The sequence below is a fragment of the Protopterus annectens genome, chromosome 15.part0 (genome assembly GCF_019279795.1).
Source record: "Protopterus annectens isolate FY-2018-M chromosome 15.part0, PAN1.0, whole genome shotgun sequence".
NCBI classification, from domain to species: Eukaryota; Metazoa; Chordata; order Ceratodontiformes; family Protopteridae; genus Protopterus; species Protopterus annectens.
The window spans coordinates 478,001,881-478,024,792 of NC_056749.1; the positions used below are offsets into that span (position 1 = coordinate 478,001,881).

Below are 22,912 nucleotides of genomic sequence, written 5' to 3' on the forward strand. Positions count from 1 at the left end.
TGAAATACAATGTAATACCCCCATCTATTCTTGTATTAAACACATAAAAACCACGTGTTATATTATAAACCATTGGTGTTTAAAAATATATATCAATTAAAAATATTAAATGTTAAATATTAAAAATTAAATATTAAATATTAACTATCCCACAAATAATCAATATATCTTGAAACATGTAATATGCAAAGGTATATGCATATTACATGTTTCAAGATATATTGATTATTTATGGGATAGTTAATATTTAATATTTAATATTTAATTTTTAATATTTAACATTTAACATTTAATATTTTTAATTGATATATATTTTTAAACACCAATGGTTTATAATATAACACGTGGTTTTTATGTGTTTAATACAAGAATAGATGGGGGTATTACATTGTATTTCATTATTTATCTATTATTATATTATATATTTGGGTATTTTATAATAGTCAGAGCAAATACCTACATATTTATATAAACATAGGATGGTCTGGAGTCTTTGATATTAACTTAGAAGTATAACTTTTTGGGCCATATGATCATACTTTTTCATATTTAAAGTTCACATTTAGTGTTTTGATTCTTCATGTTTACAGTTCGCATTTTTAAATATTTGTGGTTCTTATGATTAATTGAGGACATTTTTGCCATTTCCATGAAAATGTATTGTTATATGTTGTTTGTTATGAACAGATTATGATTACCTGTTGGAACAATTAATCAATTAACCAATGGTGTTCACCTAGTGGGAGTTTTTTGATTCTGATGAAGTCTGTATACTAAAGACGAAAGCGCACTCAATCATTACATATTTTATTTTATGTTATTCGTTTTACTGTGTTGTTCTGTGGATCTACATTAAACTTAATGGAGTTTATTATTTGGCATTTGGACATTTTTGAACTACTTGGCGTTTGGAGATATACTTTTGAACTGCAATTGCCACATACTATTGACAGCATTGTGTTTTACCGTTGAGAGGGCAGCCCTTTATGGTACAGCAACGGAGGTTTGAACTTTTTTAAATAAATTCATTTGACAACCTACTTCAAACAAGTGGCCACAAAAACCCTGCTATCTGCAAGACAAATACTGCAAGCCTTGGGGTTCATGGCCTCCTGCATTCTTCTAATTCCATATGCAAGACTGCATATGAGGAAACTACATTGGTATCTAAAAAGCCTATGGTGTTAACATTCTCAAGACCTAGAAACAATGATTCCTACATACCTTGCCTACGCCTACAGTTCCTTTGGTGGGCAGAGGCCTGCCACCAAAACAAGGGACTACCTTTCACACCACCCCGTGCCGCCCAAACCCTAACAACAGATGCATCAGACTATGCATGGGGGGGGCTCACCTGGCAGGAAAGTGCATTCAGGGCAAATAGAACCCAAGTCAAATGCACCTGCATATCAATCAAAAATAAATGTTAGTGGAACAGAATGCTCTGACAGCCTTCAAGGACCACATTCTTCCAGGACAACTAGTGGTAAATACGGACAACACCACTGTTATGTAGTACATAAACAAACACGGGGGTACACATTCTTACCCCCTCTGCAGACTAGCCATGGCATTGTGGAACACAGCCTTGAGCTACCAAGTGCACCTACAAGCTCAATTCCTGCCAGGAAAATTAAATACATTGGCAGATGGACTAAGCCGAAACCTCATGGACCCACACAAATGGAAACTGGAAACAAGGATTTTCAACCTGTTGACAACCAAATGGAAAAGCCCAGATATAGACCTGTTTGCCTCTCCCCATAACTACCAATTGGACAAATTTTGCACAAGAACTCCCCACAAACAAGCCTGGAAAGTGGATGCTCTGTCCTTCAGCTGGAAAAACCTATCAATCTATGCCTTCCCCCCTCTTCCTCTGCTCTCCAAAGTACTACTAAAATTCAAACAGGACAAACCAAGGATGATTTTGATTGCTCCAGACTGGCAGTGCCAACACTGGTACTCCCTCCTGCGCAGTGTGTCATGGTTAACTCCATGGCACCTGCCTCAGACTCCTTCCCTGTTGTCTCAGCAGGAGAACCAGATTCTGCACCCACAGTTTCTGACACTGAACCTTGCAGCCTGGCTAATTACTTGATCTTTCCTTTACCATCCCTCAGCAAACCTGTGATGCATATCATTTTAGAGGCAAGGAGGCCTAGTACTAGAAAATCTTATGCTGAAAAATGGAAAATATTCTGTGCCTGGAACCAATCTCAAGGGATGGGCACAGCAGCGCCCAGTTTACCTCAGATTTTACAATACTTAACTGAGATGCTTAACAGGGGCCTGTCTTTTTCCTCCATTAAAATCAACGCCTTAGCCATTTCAGCGCATTATAACACAGAACCTCCCCTCTTCTCTCATCCATTGCTCAAGCAGTTCCTCAAAGGGGCCAAATATTTGAGACCACCCAGGAGAGCTCCAACCCCAACCTGGGACCTCAACTTTGTCTTGGAGAAACTCACTGTACCTCCTTTCGAGCCAACTGCTACTGCAGTCTTAAACTTTCTTTCTTGGAAAACAGCTTTCCTTTTAGAATCACTTCAGCTAGAAGGGTATGTGAATTACAGGCCCTTATGGCAGTGGAGCCTTTCATCTTCTTTCATGTGGACAGGGTGTCCCTCAGAACCAGTCCATCCTTCATGCCCAAGGTAGTATCCAGTGTGGCTCTTAATCAGTCCATTAATTTGCCAACCTTTTTTCCTAATCCACAGAATAAAGGGGAACGGATTCTGCATTCCTTAGATGTGCACAGACAACTTAGATTCTACTCGGACAGGACTAAACCTCAAAGGAAATCTGAACAACTGCTGGAGGCATGTGCTGCAGGGGCAGAGGGGAAGGCTATTTCAAAGCAAACCATTTCTAAATGGATAAGCCATTGCATTCATTTCTGCTCTAAGCACCATAGAAAACCTGTCCCCCAGGGATCAGACCTCACTCCACCAGGGCTGCATCTACCTCTACAGCCTTTCTCAGAGGCGTCCCTACCAGGGACATTCTAGAAGCTGCTACCTGGAGTTCTGTACATACTTTCACCAAGCATTATCATTTGACAATTTTCTCTAAATCCAGAGCTGGCTTTGCCACTGCAGTATTGCAGGGCCTTATAGCTGGCCATAATGATATCTAAATTCCTCCTCCCAACCATAGTTTTGGGAATCTACCTAAATGTAATGACTGCAACAGTGAAACACGAAGAGCATAGTACAGTTGTGTACACTTACCATAAATGTAGATGTTCAAGTGTATTCACTGTTGCAGTTCTGGTTACTCTCCCTGCAGCCCCCTAACTTCTTTTGGCTATACCTCTACTTTCCTTTACTATGCTTAAAAGCCTTTTTGGTGTATTTGCTTTTTTGTTAGAGGTATATCTTTGTACTTTTATGTTTAATTGCTTCCTATTAGGGGGGCACCTGACATCTGGGGCAAGAAAAACTGATGTAATGGCATCGGTTGCATGTTTTATACCCCTGACGACCTGACGTCATGGAAGAAGGGACAGCAACCGACACAGGACCCAAGATTTTGTTAATCAGGCTGACTGAGGGCTTACCTGCAAGTAGATAACCCAAATGTAATGACTGCAACAGTGAATGCACTCGAACATCTACATTTAAGGTAAGTGTACACAACTGTACTTTTCCTATATTCTGACTTGAAAAAACTTCAACTGACTGCTTGAATGATAGTTTTAAATACCTTTAAGGAAACTGATTACTGAGGGTGTGCAGCAGGCACTAATGGAAGCTAGAAAGCCAGCTACTATAAAATCATATGTAAGCAAATGGAAAAGTTTTTTTAGTTGGTGCCAACAAATTAACCAGAACCAATTCAGGGCTACTGTTTCTCTGGTTTTGCAATATTTGTGTGAGTTACTATGGCCTGCCTTACTCCTCTGTCAAGGTTCATTTGTCAGCCATTTCATCTTGTCTGTCCATGGATCCTCGTATTTCATGCATTCTCATGTCATGTTTTTGAAAGAGGTGATATATAACTGACTTTCCAAAAAAACCTGTGACTCCTCCTTGAGATCTTATCTTAATTTTGTATTAGAAGCCTTTTTGAACCAGCTTATCTGGTTGACTTGAAGTTCTTAATATGGAAAACAGTTTTAATGATTGCTCTGACCCCTGCAAGAAGACCACCTGAGTCTCATAACGTTCATAGGAGTTACTAGGCTAGTGGGCCTAGAGCCCTTACAAGCTTAGCCTTGTTAATCCTGAGTTGCCTTAATTGTCCTTGGATAGATGGACATAATTTGCAGAGTGAGTCTATGATCAACACTGACTACCTTATCCATGAGGGACATGGGTGCCACCCCCAATGTGAATTTGAAGTCTCACATCAATTTGTCTAGGTTTCCCTTGAATAGGGACAGTGAGGAACTCTGCTTCATGTGAATTGTAAGTTTATTCCAGAGTAGCAGCAGTGTCTGGGAGATGTATATCTGACTCTCCAGCATGTTCTGTTAATGTCACACGCTAGGTTAAGATTCATAGAGTGAGTGACTCTTGTGCCATTTGACTTGTGAATGTGTAGCATTTCTATCAGGGCAGGGTCAGAGACTGCCCTGTAAGCCAGGCACAAATCACCTGTCAGCAGCCTATACAATAGAGTACAGTGACAGGGCTTTCAGTTTATCCATGTAAGTCATGGTTTGGAGGCTTTGTATTTTGTTGATGAGGGTTGAGTACAGTGGCAATATAACATCCTTAGACCTGGATGCACTGCCCTTACTTATGAGATGTGCAATGTAGAAGGCATTCCTTCCCAGTGTGGAAACTTGGGAGTCGAAGTTCAGATTGATATCTACCTGTGTTTCCAGATTTCACACCATTGGGTTTGAAATTAGGGGGTATTGTCAATATTATAATTAGCAGGGAATTCTGCTTTGCCAAAGGGGATAATAATGCACTTTTTTGTGTTTAGTTTTAGACCATGGCCTTGATATCAGTCATTTTTTTATATATTAGCCCATCCTGTAATATCCAAATAAAAAAGAGAGTATACCATGGCTGAAAATGTTATAAAATATTTTTAATATACAATAAAAGCAATAAAATGGTAAGCACTTTCACAGTCTATTATACAACTGCTTCTTCAGACCTCAACAGCATACAACCTTTATCCTATTTATACTAACAAATACCCAGTCAACATTCAATATCAATTAAGACATATCTACTCACTCAGTTAGGATAAAGCAAACAATACATTCTTCAGTGTGTCAGATGTCATGCTTTCAGAACTGGTTTGAAAGAAACCCTTTCATTAAGCCCAGGAAATGTATCACTATTCAGACATATTATCCATTCATGTTCTTTCACCTCAAGTTAAATTCTTAAAGTCTTCCCCTCTCATGTTTGTAACCAAGACTTCTAACACTAAAAACTTCCCCAATACATGCTCAGCTAAGGCATTCATAGCTTTTACATTTTTAATATCATTGATATGTTCTAATACTCTGTCCTTCAGACATGTATTGATCTTTCCTACATAATAAACATGGCATACCACACAATATGCAAAATAAATTAAATCCTTAGTATGACAGTCCACATAAAGGGAAGTCTCAGTAACAAAATTCAGCAATGGATGTATAAATCTATTGCCTATATGGATAAATTTGCATGCCTTACATTTACTACAACAAAATGTGTTTTCACAATCTGATGGGGGATGTATAAATCCTTCACATTCTTGTAACATAAGTGTCTCTTCAAGGACGGTCTATTCCTAAATGTAAAACTGAGTTTTCTCACTCACTATTCTCCCTATTTGCTCATCTGACTTCAAATTATCTCAGTTTTTCTTAATAATGTCACTGATCACATTAATGTTACTAGAATATGTTAATGCCAAACTCGTTTATAGGTTCATAGGTTGGTACTAGGCTATCGGCCTAGTCATAACAATTCCCTGGCTATTTCTTCCTGCACTATTTACTTCCTGGACCCCTGTCTGGCAGGATGGCTGATGTGATTCCCCAGGGTGAATTTTCTATCTCTCATTCAATTGTCACGGTTCCTTTTGAAGAGGGCCAAGGAGGTCCTCTGCTTGACATGTATGGGCAGTCTATTCCAGAGTATGAGGATTCTCTAGGTCAGGAACCTATCCCTCCAGCATATTTTGTTCATTGTGATGACAAGGTTTAGATCCCTGGAGCATGTGGCTCTGAGGGATTGGGATTTCTTTAAGTGGAGCATGTCCAACAGCTCAGGGTTTGACATGGCCTTGTATGTTAAGCAGAGATCACCTCTGAGTAGATGATATGCCACAGAGTATAGCTGGAATTTTTTTAGATGGTCAGCATAGGGCATCTGCTTTAGGGCTGTGATTCTTTTAGTGAGGTATTTCTGCGGCCTTTCCAGCTGTTGCAGATGTCTTGTGAGGTATATACCAAATGGGGCCTTGTACTCTATAATGGGTCTAATGAGGGATGAGTACAGTGGGACAACAACCTCCTTTCTTCTGGATGAAAAACCTTTAGTGATGAGAGGTGTGCCACATAGAAGGATTTCCTGACTGTTGTGGCGATGTGGTTATCGAAGGTGAGACCACTGTCCACTTGTGTCCCTAAGTCTGTCATCACACTTTCAGTGTTTAGTGTACTGCCACCTATGTGGTAATTCATGGGCACATGTTTTTTCCCAAAGGGAATAACTATATAATGTTAATTTGTCTATCTCGCCTTCATTCTTGCTGGTTGGGTTAGGAGCCGATCCTCGGCTCCGACTCGGCCATCTTCAAAAGCTCGAGAGCTATTTACTGGCTCAAGGCCACCCCATATCCCATGATGCCTGGCGCTAGATACCCAGATATTGTTTGCTGCTTCTGCTGCGAGGTTGTCTTACTAGCTCAGGTTGTATATTTTCATTGTTTTATCTGTATTTTTGATAAAATCTGTTAGGGTTTTTAGTTTAGATTGTTAGTTGTAGTTACAACCTTTCTTAGTATATCTTTGTTGTTCCTATATTTTCTTTCCTGAATCCCTCCCCTTCCCTTCAGAAAACTCGTTTTAGTTAGAGAGTTTTCCCCTACCCCCTCCTCACTTTCTTCACATAGGTAGCCATTTAAATTAGAGGCTAACCTTTTTTTCTCTTCTAAAAAAAAAAAAAAATACTATTTACCTAGTTTAGTCTTAATTGTTTGTATTTCTTGGCTGTTTTTTGGGTGTGGTAACTTTAGTATGTGTGACAGTTATTATCTCCTATTTGTTGTGTATTATTCTTGGTGTTCCTTCCTTTCAGGGATGTCCAAGGATACCAAGGTGTCCGGATTCAAGAAGTGTGACTCATGCTGTAAGAAGATGTCTCTGACAGATGGTCACACTTCTTGTGCCTATTGTCTGGGCGCTGTGCACCTGCAGGACTCTTGTTTGGTTTGCCATGCTTTCAGCCCAAGAGTCCTGCAGGAGCGTAGGAGTAAATTAATTCTATGGGGTTTACTTAAGCTCCAGGATTCACTGGCTAAGGCTCAGCCCGTGAAGTCCTCTAAGCCACCTAAATCTTTGGCTCCCATTTCGGAGCCATCGTTGGGTGAAGCTGTTCCTTCTGCCTTGGTTCCGGCCAGAACCGATATGCCTGCCTCCCAGTTGGTCACGACTCGCACTTCGGAGCCATCGGGGAGTCAAAAGAGATCTAGGTCTCCCTCCCTGGAGTCGATACGCTCAGCTCCGAGGTCTCCTCTGCTCCAATCGGAGCACAGTCATCGGTCCTCAAGGCTTTCAGATCACGACGTGGAGAGAGTGGTCAGTAGGCTGTTGAAATCGCAGGCCCTAGCTAAAATGTTGTCCAGCCCCCCTCATCAGGTGTCGGCTCCATCCATGTCTGCAGTTATTCCTCCTCCGACTCCTCCCTTGAGCTCGGAGCCGGAGTTCGTTGGGGTTCGAGTCATGGAACCATCATCACCAATACCTTCTCCTTCGGTTCCATCGTTGGGTTTGATCACTTCCTTGGTACCGTCCTTGGAGGGGTCTGGGCACCGAGACTCCCTCGTCGGCTCCGAGGGGAGAGTGGCATCGGACCCTTGTCTGACCCCGTTCTCCCCCTCAGAGCTTCAGTGCAGGTGAGCTCAGCTCCTACATCGGCTTCGGAGCCTTCCCCCTCGGTGCGGAGAGGGATTCTGATTCAGAACCGGAGCCTTCTCGGCATCCAAGCAGGGACGCCTTCGAGGTCATGAGGAGTGTGCTGGCCCATGAGTCAGTCCCACAATCATCCCCATCAGCTTCTCCCCCTATGATGCCTTTGTCTGCCTCTGCCCCTCCTCCAGACCCCAAACGTGGGGAACCAATGCTCCAGGGCACCCCCTTGGGTGTATCTTCCTCTTCCGAGGCCTCCCCTAATCATTCAGAGGAGCCACCTCGTAAGAGGAAATGCAAGAGGAAGCATGTTGACTCCCCTGAGTCTGTCACATCAGATACCAACTTAGAGGCTTCGGAAGGGTCCTTGAGATCCCCCACTGAAGATGTCTCCTTCTTAGACATCCTTGAGATGCTTACGCAGAGGGGGAACTGGTCTACCCTAAGCCCTTCCGAGGATGAGTCGGTGTTCCTGGATGCGTTTGGATCCTGACCTTCCACCTCCTGGGTGTCTCCGCCTTTTGACCCACTTATGTCTGTGGTGGCTCGGAAGCCGTGGTCAGCTCCAGACACAGTGGAACTGACCCCCAGAAGACCCGCTAAATTCATAACTGCACCACAGGATAAACAGTTTTTGACCAAAGACGTTCCCGTTGATGCCATGGTGGTAGCGGTGGCCGCAAAGAAGGAGTTGGCCGAAACTTCTTCATCTGTCCATCCCCCTAACAAGGAGTCCAGGACGATGGACAGATATGGGAAGCGGATGTTCTTCTCAGTGACCTTTTCCATGAGGTCTCTGAATTATTTGTGCCACTTTAACCGTCTTCAAAGGGATCTCCTTAAAGAGCTTGGCGATACCCTCCAAGATCCATCAGCTGAGAGGGCCCAGGCTAAGGCAGCCTCCCAGCTGGCGACTCTTAATTCAGTGGTGAACTCCTCCATGAGGCTCATTTCTTATGGAGCCGATGGTGCGAGTAGAGCCACGGGCACAGGCGTTGCCCTAAGGAGGCACACTTGGATGCGGCTATGTAACTTTGCAGAACCTTTCAGAGCGTCTTTCACCAACACCCCCTTTGATGGTTCCTCTCTTTTTGGATCACAGGTGAAGGACACCCATACCAGGTGTGAGCAGGAAGGCAAGACTCTCTCTGCTGTGGGAGTCTGTTTTTCCACTCCTTCCAGACCATATCCCAAGGGTCAGAAGAGTGGAAAGATGTGGTTCCGGAAATCCCAGGGAGCCTTGCCTGACACACATGGTGAGTTCCCATCCAGGGGCAGAGGAGGGAACAATAATAGATGCCACTCTCGTGGCAGAGGGGGTCCACAAAACCAGGGCAGCAGAGAATCCTTCTCTGAGAAGCCCTTCCAGCATCCCTGAAGGGTTGCCCGGCTGCCCACCTCTGGAGGCAGTCGGGGGAAGATTATCGCTGTACCCAAGAGCCTGGCAAGACATAACACAAGACAAATGGGTACAGCCTGTTATATTCGGAGGCTACAGAATTCCCTTTGTTTGCAATCCCTTATTGTTAAACAAGTCCCTTCCAGATGTTCCACCCAATCTAAGGGATCAAGCAGTTCAAGAAGTTTCAAAACTGCTAAGAAAAAGGGCCATCCAGCAAGTCCTAGCAGACCAGCAAGGATCCAGAATTTACTCAAGGTTCTTTTCGGTACCAAAAAAGACAGGGGACTGGAGACCCATTCTGGATCTCAGCAGACTGAACAGGTCTGTAAAAGAACGAAGTTTCGGATGGTCACGCTACAGTCCATTTTACCCTTTCTGAGTCAGGACAGTTGGATGTGCTCTATAGATCTTCAGGATGCATACTACCACATCAAAATGGACAGACACTCCAGAAGATTCCTTCACTTCCGGCTGGGAGCCAGCCATTATCAGTTCAGAGCGCTGCCCTTTGGTCTCACCACAGCCCCCAGGGTGTTCACCAAATGTATGGCAGTAGTTACTGCTCACCTGAGACGGCAAGGATTCCAGATGTTTCCATATCTAGACGACTGGCTCCTCACTGCTACTACCAGGCATCACCTTCTGCGAGCCAGAGACTACACTATCGAGACTTGTTCCAGACTAGGTATCACAATAAATTTCGAAAAGTCTGCAATGTCGCCCTGTCAGTCTATCACCTTTATAGGTGCAAATTTAAATACAAAAGACATGTCAGTGAGCCTTCCACCAGACAAGGTATTAGTGATTCACCAACATGTACAGGTTTTATTAGCATGCAAAAGAATTCAAGCCAGGTTCGTCCCCCAAACTCTGAGTCTTATGGCAGCAGCGATCATACTTGTTCCTCTAGCTCGTTTTCACTTGAGGATTCTCCAGTGGCTTCTTTTCACCCAATGGTCCTTCCAGCAGCTTCCCATGTCTCACATGATTATGATCACAGAAGCATGCAAAAAGCACCTTGCATGGTGGATGGTCTCCACATCAGTGCCCCAGGGCAGACCATTTGTACTCCCCCCTCCAGTTGCTACGGTGATCACGGGCGCCTCCCTGATCGGGTGGTGGGGGCATTATCAGGGCAGAACAGTCCAAGGCACCTGGCAACCTCACGAGTACCATCTGCATATAAACATCTTGGAGATGAGGGCCGTGCTTTTAGCACTGCAAGCTCTTCAGGACTCTCTTCGTACCGGGACCATTGCAATTCAAACGGACAATATGTCAGTAGTGTGGTACATCAACAAGCAGGGCGGAACCAGGTCCTACCCCCTATGTCGAGAAGCACTCAGACTCTGGCAGTGGGCGATCTCTTTCCAATGGTTTCTGATCCCAACGCACATCCCTGGGAGGTCCAATCTCATAACAGGCTGAGCAGAGCAATTCTCATGCCTCATGAGTGGTCTCTGAATCAGGTAGTTGCGGACCAAATCTTCTGCAAATGGGGCCAACCTTGCTGCGACCTTTTTGCCACCCCCTTCAACAGCAAGTGCAGCAATTTCTTCTCTCTCCTTCCACTTCCCGGACATTCCCCAGAGATGCTCTAGTCCACGATTGGCCTCAGGGACTTCTTTATGCATTCCCTCTGTTTCCCCTAATCCAGAAGCTAATACAGAAAGCTACCGTATTGGGCTGCAAAATGATCCTCATTGCTCCTTACTGGCCTTGACAAATATGGTTCCCGTTCCTGCATCATCATCTTCTCGAGCAGCCTTGAACTCTGGAGCTAGTTCCAGACCTTCTAATCCATCAATCGGGCGGGCTGCACCAATCCCTGCAATCTCTCCAGTTTACTGCTTGGTTGCTCCACTTCCAACTTTAGCCAGGCTTCCTGATATCTCCCCCTCTGTGTGCGAAATTATTTTATCATCGCACAGGTCTACGACTAGAAAAACTTACGCTAGTAAGTGGAAATGTTTTCCTTCCTGGGCAGAGGCTAAGAGTATAGACCCCTTTTCAGCCCCTGTACACCACATTTTGGAATTTCTTGCTGAACTCTTTCATGCTGGGTCCGCTTCCACTACAATTAGAGTTCAGTTAGCTGCAATTTCAGATTTTCACATTGGCCTGTCGGAAAATAATATCATATCTCATAAGCTATGTAAAGCCTTTCTCAAAGGGACCACTCTGCTCAGGCCCCCAGTGAGAGATCCTCCACCTCCGTGGGATCTAAATTTGATTTTAGCTTCTCTAATTTTGCCCCCCTTTGAACCTGCAGCATCTTGTTCCTTGAAGTTTTTATCTTGGAAAACCCTCTTTCTGGTAGCTGTTATTTCAGCCAGAAGAGTTTCAGAACTTCAGGCTCTTTGTATCCTTCCTCTGTACCTAGTGTTCCACAATGACAGGGTTGCTCTCAAAACTAATCCTTCCTTCCTTCCTAAGGTCTCTTCAGAGAATAACTTGAATCAGTCCATAGACCTTCCTGTGTTTTTTCCCAACCAATCCAACAGGGCGGAATATGAATCGCATCAGTTAGATGTTCACAGGCAACTACGCTTTTATTTGCATAGAACTAAGGACATCAGAAAATCGGACAAACTTTTCCTTTCTTATGCTGAGGGTAAACAAGGTCTTCCAGTCTCAAAATTCACTTTATCCAGGTGGTTGACTACTATCATCACATTTATCTATCAACTGAGGAATAAAGAATTGCTTGTTAACCCAAAAGGTCACTCCACCAGAGCTTTAGCCACTTCTGTGGCCTTTCATGTGCCCATGGAATCTATTTGTGCTGTGCCTACATGGGCCAACCCACATACTTTCATTTTGCATTATAAGTTGGATGTGGTTTCCAGGAGCAGAGCTGATTTTGGTTCCACTGTTCTGAAGAGTTTGTTCCGATGAGCCACCCAGGATTTTAGGTGCTAGGGACGCTGTCCCAACCAGCAACAATGAAGGCGAGGTAGACAACTTACCCTAACGAAGTTATGTACCTACCATAACGTTCCATGTTAGTTGTCTTCTTCTCGCCTTCTTTCTTGCGTCCCACCCTCCTTCCCGCTATCCTAGTAGACCGAGAAGAGTTCCTTATGGTTTTTTCACTGGCTGAGTCTTCTTTGGCTATTTCTTTCTGCCTAGTAGCCTCTCTGGTAGGATTTATACATTCTAGGATAGGATTCTTTCCTTATGTCTGCAGTTAGACTTACCAAACGAGATCTGGGTATCAAGTGCCAGGCATCATGGGATATGGGGTGGCCTCGAGCCAGTAAACAGCTCTCGAGCTTTTGAAGATGGCCGAGTCGGAGCCGAGGATCGGCTTTGAACCCAACCAGCAAGAAAGAAGGCGAGAAGAAGACAACTAACATGGAACGTTGTGGTAGATACATAACTTCTTTTTTCTTGCCATTAAGCTTGAGCCCATGGCTCTGACACCATGCATCTGTTTTTATAAGGGCCTTTTGTAGAATATCCACATCATTTGGGGATTCAGTAATGGCTGCCAGTTTGCAGTCATCTGTGAACTTTGTTAGCCAGAGTCCCTTAGTGTTGGCCTGTACTTCAGAGAAGTAGATGCTAAACAAGAGCGGTCCCAGGACTGAACCCTGAGGTACTCCACTTGTCTGGAGCTGGTTTTGGAGTCTGCTACTTTTACAGTGTGGATTCTGTCAGTAAGCCAGTTGGCAACCCATCGAGTGATGTAGGGGATTTATGCCCAGCTTAGTAAGTTTATCTATGATTCCAGAGTGGGGGATGGTGTCAAAGGTCTTGGCAAGGTCTAGATAGGCTGTGTAGACCGCCTTACCCCCGTCCACGGCTCTGGAGACTGATTTGAAGAAGTCAATCAGGTTCAGGAGACACGATCGGCCCTTCACAAGCCCAAACTGGGTGGAGTCCAGTGTTTGAAGGTTGCCAATGTCTTTGTCTATAAGTTCCATGATAATGCGTTCCATGCCCTTGCAGATCAGGCTTGTCAAACTGATGGAATGGTAGTTCCCGGGATCCAAGGTGGATCCCCCTTTGTGGAGTGGGATAACTATAACTGTGCACCACTCAGTGGGCACAAAGCCTGAGGTGAGGCTATGCTTAAACATGACACTTAAGTGAGGTGCCAGTTCATTTTTTTTGTTCATGTAGTACACGGCTTGGGATGTCATCTGGTCACATGGATGCTGTATTCTTAGCTTTGGAGAATGCGGTTTCTACCTGTGTGGCTGTGATTACTGGAATTTGGCAATTGTTTGGTATTGAGATGGGCCCTTTAGGGGGTGAGAGGGGGGTGAAGTTGGCACTAAATCGATCTGCCAGGATATTGGCAATATCCTTGGGATCAGTATATTTAATGCCATTCTGTTGTAGCTCAGAGCAGATCTGAACATTGCCATTTAGGTTCTTGACATAACTGTAGAATGTCTTGTGGTTGTCCTTGGAATCTTTGGCAATTTTATTTTCGTAACTAGCTTTGGAGGATTTTATGAGGGATCTGAGCTTCTTACTGAGGCTGGTAAGGGAGTTTTTTGCATCCTGGGATCTTCCTCTTTTCTGCAACAGTTTCTTCCTTCTGTTGTATAGTTTGTTTATAGCAGGGGACCACCAGATTGGCTTCCTTTTTTTGGAGGAGAGCGTCTTGGTTTTATGTGGGATGGCACGATTCATTGTTCTAATCATCTGTCCATTCACAACATTACATGACACATGAAGAGGATGCATACTACTATGGTGTAGTAAATTATTCTTTTTGCAATCTTTCTTAAAAATTTGTGTTTTAGGTTAGCCTTCTACTGTCTTACTAATAACTGCATCCAAAAAGTTAATAGACTGCTGTGAGCAAATGTCTGTAAACTTTAGAAAAGATGTCATGGAACGTGAATAGTTTATAAAACCTTTTACTAAACGTAGCGGGCCTTTCCATAATATAAACACATCATTCATGAATCTCTTAGTAAAAATAAAATCTATAAAAGCATTATTCTTTAATATACAATCTTGCTCCCAACTAGCTAAAGCAAGGTTGGAGTAGCTATTGGCACAAGCCATGCCCATTGCCACACCAAACTTCTGTAAATAAAACATTCCATTAAAAATAAACACATTATTATTCTATACCAAATCTAATAACTTGCAAATTAAATTAACTTTGATGTCATATAATTACCAACCATCAAAAAAGACCTAATATTTTCAATACCCCATTCATTGGGTATCACAGTGAATAGAGAGGCTTTATCTAATGTAATAAAGATAAAATCATCATTAATATTCACATTGCATGTGGCATGAAACAAATCATGTAAAAAACTTTGTGTCCTTTAAGACTGTAGCCACAGTATCTAAAACTGGTCTTTAATTCTTCTCAGTATAAATCAAGAGAGGCTCTGTAGGCCAACCTCTTCTAGATACTATTGGACACATAGGGGGACATACTATATCCTTGCGCACTTTAGGAAGCCCATACAGGACTGGTATCACTGGATGCTTAACCAAAAAATAACTATAAAGATCTTGTCATACATAAATCAAATAAGTAGAACTCTAACCGTTCAATAATGCCAGACAGCTGACTCTTAGAAATCAAAACATACGTATGCAGCATTGTCACTCAACAACTCCAACATTCTGTCAATATATACAGTTTTATCTAAAAACACTATACCCCCTCCCTTATCAGCTGGTCGAATCTCTATTGAAGACAGTCCTTTCAACTTTTTCAAAGCTTCACATTCAGTGCTTTCAAGGTTAAAAAACCTACAATTATTGTTACTAGACAAGACTGAACATATTTCATTTTCACAAACATTGTAAAACACTTCTAATGCTGCATTAGTGTCGGGTATATAAGTGCTAGGTTTCCTAAAAGTCTCAACATGTTCACTATCTTGAGTGAACTCTAGACGTAAAGCAATGTTCCTTATAAACATCTTTAAGTCCATATAAACATTCTCTATGTTCCTTCTCTGTGCTAGCACAAATGAAAGTCCTTTCCCTAATAATCTCAATTGTTCAGGTGTTAAACTAACAGAAGACAAATTAAAGACTAGCTCATCCGAGCTCTACTTCATGTCATTACCTTGTCCATTGTAGAACATTTCTGTTGGAGTTGTCCCTTCCTTGTTCCTTAACCTGCCTTTCCTGTGCTCTTGCTATATTGGTAAGGGCTCCTTTAATAAAAAACTGAAGAGCGAGCAGGCAATGATGTTATCTCTCCATTAGGAACCTTGTTCCTTGTAGATAACTCGTTGTTCACTTTATTCGCTGCTATATTATAGAATTTAGTCATTCCAGAAGTGCTTTCTCTATGTGACATCACTTCCTCAGAACCATTCAGTTGAGCCTCATTCTATCTTAAGGGAAACGGTCTGTTCTCCCTTAAAGGAGACAGCGCATTCTCAATGGGATTCTATTCTAATTCATTGTTAACAGTATTCTCAGTGCCATTTCTCTCTCGTATCTTTTTTTGGCCACGAAAACACAGTCCCTGCATTGAAGTCAATTAAATCCCTCTGCAGCTTGTGTGCCTTAATTCCCTGTTGTCTCTTGTCATAGGCTGCAACCTTATTACAAACTAAGTCAAATTTGTCACTGATAAGTTCAGACTGGAAATCTCTGTAAACAACCATCTGTAGCCTCTTAATGTCCTTGAATAACACTTCTTCCATAGGGGGAAAAGTATTCATTCAAAAGGCACATATACTCAAGTCCTAGCTGTAAATTAAGGCTCTGCCATTGTTTCAGCAGTTCAGGATACAGGTTTCCATATCTCGGCATCTTTAAGATGCGTAGCCCCCTTGGTACAACTTAAAGTGCATAGTAGCCTCAAAAATTAGTCTCTACCATTGTAGACATTTAAATTTATATAATTTTTTCAACGTATATACATATATGTATTCAGCTATGAAAAGCAGATCATATTTCATAACACTTTATATCTGCTAGTCATGTTTTCCTGTTTATATAATATATATATATATATATATTTATATGTGTGTGTGTATATATTTATATATATATATATATATATATATATATGTGTGTGTGTGTGTGTGTGTGTATATATATATATATATATATATATATATATATATATATATATGTGTGTGTGTGTGTGTGTGTATGTCATGCATTTTAAAATTCAGGTGGCTACTTTAAAAGTTGTAATATCCTTTCCTATCTACAGTGTCTGCCTAAACTTTTAAAAAGTGTTTTTTCTTTAACAGGTGATAAGGGGTTTTCTGGAGTAAGAGGATTTCCTGGTATTCCTGGCCATCCTGGATTTCCAGGTGCAAGTGCACTGAAAGGACTTTCAGGAGAACAGGGAAGATATGGCCAAACTGGAGAACCTGGGCGTAAAGGTGAAAAAGGTAATAATAAATAAAATCAAGAGCATTTGAAAAACTGAATCTTTGTTTATTTATTTAAAGTTTTTGTAGAAAACAAAACTGAAACATTGATATTTCTGGTATTAGCTGATATGAATATTCATTGTCACTTTTCACTTTTTTTTTGTTTTGTGCATTCAGTACATAGTGTTTACAGAGTGTAGCATATATTTTTAACCAGTGTTCATCTAGTTACAGATCCATTTGTCAGGTTTTATGTTATTTTCCTCCTGTGTACTTTATTTTTAAGCTGCTGAGTTTAATTTTGGGACTTTAATGCTGGATGCACTATTATCAACGTGTGATTGCCATGTTTTGCATTTTAGGTTCATAGGTCTTCACAAGTGTCGCTGTGCAACCCAGCCTAGTTTTGTCCCAGAGTTCCTTGGATGCCTATATAATGGGGTATGTTAGTAAAGAGGTTGCTAAGAGTTATGTGTGTGTGTGTGTGTGTGTGTGTGTGTGTGTGTGGGTCAGTTGGGGATTAATTTACGTACTGTCAACCTCTGTCCATCAGAGACATGGTGGCCAGAATGGGGGTGAATTTGCAATTTCCCATCCGGATATCACGATTTCTTTTGAACAGGGTCAGGAAAGCACTGTGCTTCACCAAGACTGTAGTATCTCAGGGATTTTACCTTTAACTGCAATACTGTTATTCATGAGTTAGTATATAGGTTTGCAGGGCACAACTCGCCATGTTGAGTGAAATGGTAAATAAGTAAGGTTTTTTGTTTGTTTTAATATTGACTGTTGACAGAAATTTCACTTTCTTGTGATCACATTTATGAGCATCAGTTTATGTATCAACCTGCAGACAGTGAAAACAGGTACAAAGGCCCTTGAAAAATAGACACATCCAGCCAAAAATGTGGACATCTAATTAGCATAACATTTGAATACCAGGTAGCCCATAACTCTTCATGCTTCAAGTAGGAATGAGGAATACTGTTCAGAAATACATGTTTAAAAAGCAGAGGCTGGCAAAAATTGTAGAAAAATATGCACACATTATCAGAGACAATGTAAAATCTGTAGACTTTAATGAACTGTGTTACAACATTCTATCACAGAACGTCCTTTATTTTTGCTTCTGGAAAGGGGCGATGTAAGATGGGTGGTCTTCTTTCATTAAGCTGTTACTAGTACATTCGTCATGTAGTGTGGTTTTCTGTGTACAAGACAACTTCAAATGTGTAGCAAGGAGGGATTCAGATTCAGAAAACAGTGTGAGTTGATGAATTAAGCTGGAAAATAGGGCCATACCTGCACAAATAGAAACATTATGTGCAGAGATAAATCAGGCCTGAAGGTAGATGTATTCCTCTAAAGTAGGGACAGTTGAGAGATCTGAGTGTCGGTCACATGCAAGTTGTCCTTTTGACAAGGGATCTTACTTTCGTTACAGTGCATTTTTATAGTGTCACCAGTTTTCTTAAAAAAGGCATGTTTCATATTCAACACATTTAAAGTGAGGCCAGATTTGTAGATGGTTTCAGTGTTGCATACCATATGTATGACAGGGGGCATCTTGGCCTCATTAGTGGCAGATTCTTTTGGTTCACAAGCAGTATCTTGCACGTGTCAGATGCTCAGTGCACTTAGCAGAGAAATTAATGATGCAGTATCTCCTTTTGCTGTTCATGACAGTATTGCATTAAATGCCAATAGCTGCAGATGGTTCTTTGGGGGAAGGGGGCTCTATGTTATGCCCTTTTATTTAAATTAAGAAACTTGGTGTAGCTGCAAATGAAACGCCTAATCATTCCAGACCTTGTATAATGCTTCTTTCAGATCATATTCTTAATATTGTTGTCAAACACTGGAGGTTTGAATACAAAACTAAGCATTTTAAATCCTTAGGCATATGTTTTCCTGACTTCACTGGAGCTTTGTTAAAGATAACTTTGACAATATTTGGAATATAATTAAGGATTGCCCCATCATTCAGATAGTCAGTCATAAAAATTAAAATATTTCCTTAATATTCCACATTTTAATAGTTTCTCTCATCGTGTTCCTCTGGAGCTTCCAAAAACTTAGAGCAGTAGTATATAAGGCTTATGTGTTTACATTTACTAGTACGCAAGTATACTGTTTGGTCATGCAGTCTGTCATGTTCTCCAAAATGTTATATTTCTAAGAAGTTGAGTATGTGTCATGTTAGACAGCAGTCTTTCTAAACCTTTTTTAAGTCCTGCAATATATTAAAATGTGCAATGTTTACTTCTTAATATAACATTAAAACATCACAGGTAACTTGCTTGTAAAAAATATTTTCCTTCTGGATGCTTTTCAGTGAAACTATATTATTGACAACCCAAATTGTATTTAGAAGAAGGCTGATCCCAGCAGTAAATTTTGGTTTGATGCAAAATGTAATGGTTTCTGATTTTGCTGGTTAGATAACTTGCCAACCAGCCATCATATTACTGTGTCTATTGTCATGATATACATTTATTAGTAACATTGCCTACATCACAACTGCTCAACTTTTCCCACTTTTACTTTTGTGTGATTATCTTAAGAATCTCATTAGTTCGTTATTATTTTTAGTGTCTAGTCTGCACCGTAACTTTATCTTTTACATACTGAGATTTATGTTGTCAAAAGGATCATACCTATTCTAACCATATAGATAAAAAATGTGTTATCACTTTATATATAAAAACTTTCCCTTTGTTAAATTTTAGTATACTCAGTTTTTAATGAGCAATAATGCTTATCATACTTGAATCGAGTTAGCTGTTTACAGCATGCCCTTTTCTGCTTTGTTTGAGGTTTGTAACAAGGCTGATGCTAGCCTTTACCATATAATTTGTCATGACAGGTCTGTGAATATGTCTTATTAAAGCTTTGTTTCAGTCTTTGTGCAAAGGGTATTCATAGGCCAGACCTTGCATGGCAAGCTGCCATTTTGTGTTTTTGATGGGACAGACTCTACCAAGGAGGAAAATAAGTTAGCAAATAAAATACAAGTATTAAATATTATATAATATCATAATGGGCTTGTAGGGATTTAATCTCTTATCAGTAGGGTTCAAATTTTAGCCATGTCATTGGCACAGAAGGATAAAGCCCTTCTGTGACCAGGTGATTTGGGATTAATGAGTGTCCATGATACTGGATGAATAGTTGAAAGACAGTGGGAGTAAGTGGCTGAGACCAACTCACTCATCCACAGTTTGCATTCCAAAGGTTCGTGAATGTGCATATGGCTCTGCCAAGATGATTTTGTACATGATTGCATTCATCTCTCACATACAAAGGATTGTACATACATAAGAGAATTCATTACAATTATCAAAAGAGAGTGTGCGTGTTAGTTTCCAGGGTGGGTGCTAGGAACCAGACAGTGAAATCCATCACTCCCCGAAGCTGTGCTGTGGTTGGCGCTTGCTCCCTTCAGTAGTCACCAACATGGGCTCTGTACATGGGGAATGACTGGGTTCAAGGCAAGTAGGAAGATGCTGGCAGTTGACAAGCAAAGAGAAAACTCTCAAAGAAAAACAACTGCTCTTGTTTGGCATCTACTTCTCTGAAGTACAAGCCAACACTAAGGGACTCTGGCTAACAAAGTTCATAGATGACTGCAAACTGTGAGCCATTACTGAATCCCCAAATGATGTGGATACTCTACAAAAGGGCCTTACAGAAACAGATGCTTGGTGCCAAAGCCATGGGCTCAAGCTCAATGCCAAGAAATGTATAGTTATCCCCTTTGGGAAAAAACATGTACCCATGAATTACCACATAGGTAGCAGTACACTAAACACTGAAAGTGTGGTAAGAGACTTACGGACACAGGTGGACAGTGGTCTCACCTTCGATAACCACATCGCCATAACAGTCAGGAAATCACCTTCGATAACCACATTGCCACAACAGTCAGGAAATCCTTCTATGTGGCACACCTCATCACTAAGGGCTTTTCTTCTTGAAAAAAGGAGGTCATTGTCCCACAGTACTCATCCCTCATTAGACTCATTATAGAATACAACACCCCATTTGGTATGTATCTCTCAAGACATCTGCAACAACTAGAAAGGCCGCAGAAATACCTCACTAAAAGAATCACAGACCTAAAGCAGATGCCCTACGCTGACCACCTTAAAAACTCCAGCTATACTCTGTCGCATTTTGTCTACTCAGAGGCAGTTTCTGCTTAACATACAAGGCCATGTCAAACCCAGAGCTGTTGAACATGCTACACTTAAAGAAATCCCAATGCCTCAGAGCCACACACTCCAGGGAACTAAACCTTGTCATCACAATAAACAAAACATGCTGGAGGGATAAGTTCCTGACCCAGAGACTCCCCAGACACTGGAATAGACTGCCCATACATGTCAAGCAGAGTGCATTTTTAGCCCCTCTTCAAAAGGAACCTTGACGAATGGATGGGAGAAAGGAAATTCACCCCGAGGATCACATCAGTCGCCCTGCTAGACAGGGGTCCAGGGAAGTAACTAGTGTGGGAAGAAGTAGCTATGGAATTGTTATGGCTAGGCTTGTATAGGCCCTAGGGCCGATAGCCTAGTACTAACCTATGAACCTATGAAATAATGGTGGTCAGATTTTAATGAAAATGTTAGTCCTTAAAATGCTTCTCAGAATTAAATGATTTTTGAGAATAGTGTGCAAGTTCAAAAATTCCTGGGATTTGTTATCACAAACCTTAGTACAGCTAGTCTGTCTGCACACTCACCAGAGGTGCAAATATTCTTGGTACTCATGAAAATGGAGGCAGGATGCACTCCCCCTATTTTAAAGTCCTCATTGATCACAACGCTGTCTCCTTTGAATTAATTATTAATTCTGGGACTTCAGCTAACACTGGAATATTTAAAACATGCAAACAAGCAAAAAACACCCTAATACAGCTAGAGGTCGTTCCATAGGCAAGTATGATAGCTAAAATAAAACAAAAATCCTGGAGCAAACCACCACGAGATAAAAACAACATCCTTATTTTAATAATAACAAATAAAACAGAATTCACAGGAGCTCTATTGTATGATGAGCGCTTTCGGCTATTCAGCCTTCATCAGATCTGATGCAAGTGTCACTAGGGTTGTCAGAGTTTTCTGCTGGATGTTAATCATTTAAACACTAATAAAGGGAAGAATGAATGTTACAGTGTTATGAATGTCTCCCATTGATTGCAGTAATTATGGGGCCCTTAGTTTTCTGAATCAAAATGTGGCATCACACTTTGACAGTTTTCATTATGCCCCACCATCAAAAAAATGTGTAAACAGAAAAAGAAACACAAAGAGGCAAAACATCAGGACATTACAGAATTGTATCCAAACAATAAACTTCCAAGATTGTATGATCTCTGGTAATTCCCTTTGAGTCAGTGTACAGCTTCCTTTCAGATTTTTTTAAGTCCTTTGTTTAAAAATCAAGTTAGTCAAAATGACCCTTGTAGGATTTGTGGAATTTTTATACTCTGTCAGTGTTATATTTAACTATCGTCTTCAAAGAGTATTTTCATATTAGCTATTCTTATGGCTTTGGGAATGGTGGCCATACATTTTTCATTCAGTGTAGTTGCTTGGGAGCCAAAGTGGGGTCACCTTTCCATGTGTTATTCACTGATTTTTTTTTTTACACAACTCCTTTAACTGAGAACTGTTGAAAAAAGCCACCATCACTTCTTATAATCTCTGATATCCAAGACTTTGTAACTACCTTACTTAGAGGTATTTCTGGATATGCTGACATGGACGTCACAGGCTACACAACTGGGAATCTTGAATATCCATCAGAAAGTAAAGGTGCATAGTTTCCACTGTATACAGACCCAGAAAAAGGTATGCAGAAATTTATTCTTGCTACTGAATGCACATTCATATTCTCCCATGTGTAATCTGACAGTAATTTTTCTGCCTCTGCTTCTGTCTCTTTCTGGGTCAGCAACCTTTTTCAAGTTCAGATTAAATGATTTTATGCTGCATTTTCTTGTTTCCGTTCTTTCTCTTTTAACCATGGAACTAATTAATTATCCCATCAGTTCCACAGCCTTTGTATTTTATAACTTAATGGTCA

At 41.2% G+C, this 22,912-nt stretch overlaps 1 protein-coding gene across 3 annotated transcripts in view; it reads left to right on the top strand.

Moving 5' to 3' along the window:
• The window catches only part of COL4A6 (collagen type IV alpha 6 chain), a 4,024,271-nt gene that overhangs the window by 3,147,976 nt on the left and 853,383 nt on the right, over nt 1-22,912 (top strand). For all 3 annotated transcript variants that reach the window (XM_044057202.1, XM_044057203.1, XM_044057204.1), the window contains one exon: nt 16,697-16,840. In XM_044057202.1, the coding sequence (XP_043913137.1) occupies nt 16,697-16,840 (144 nt within the window). The remainder of the gene's footprint in view (nt 1-16,696; nt 16,841-22,912) is intronic.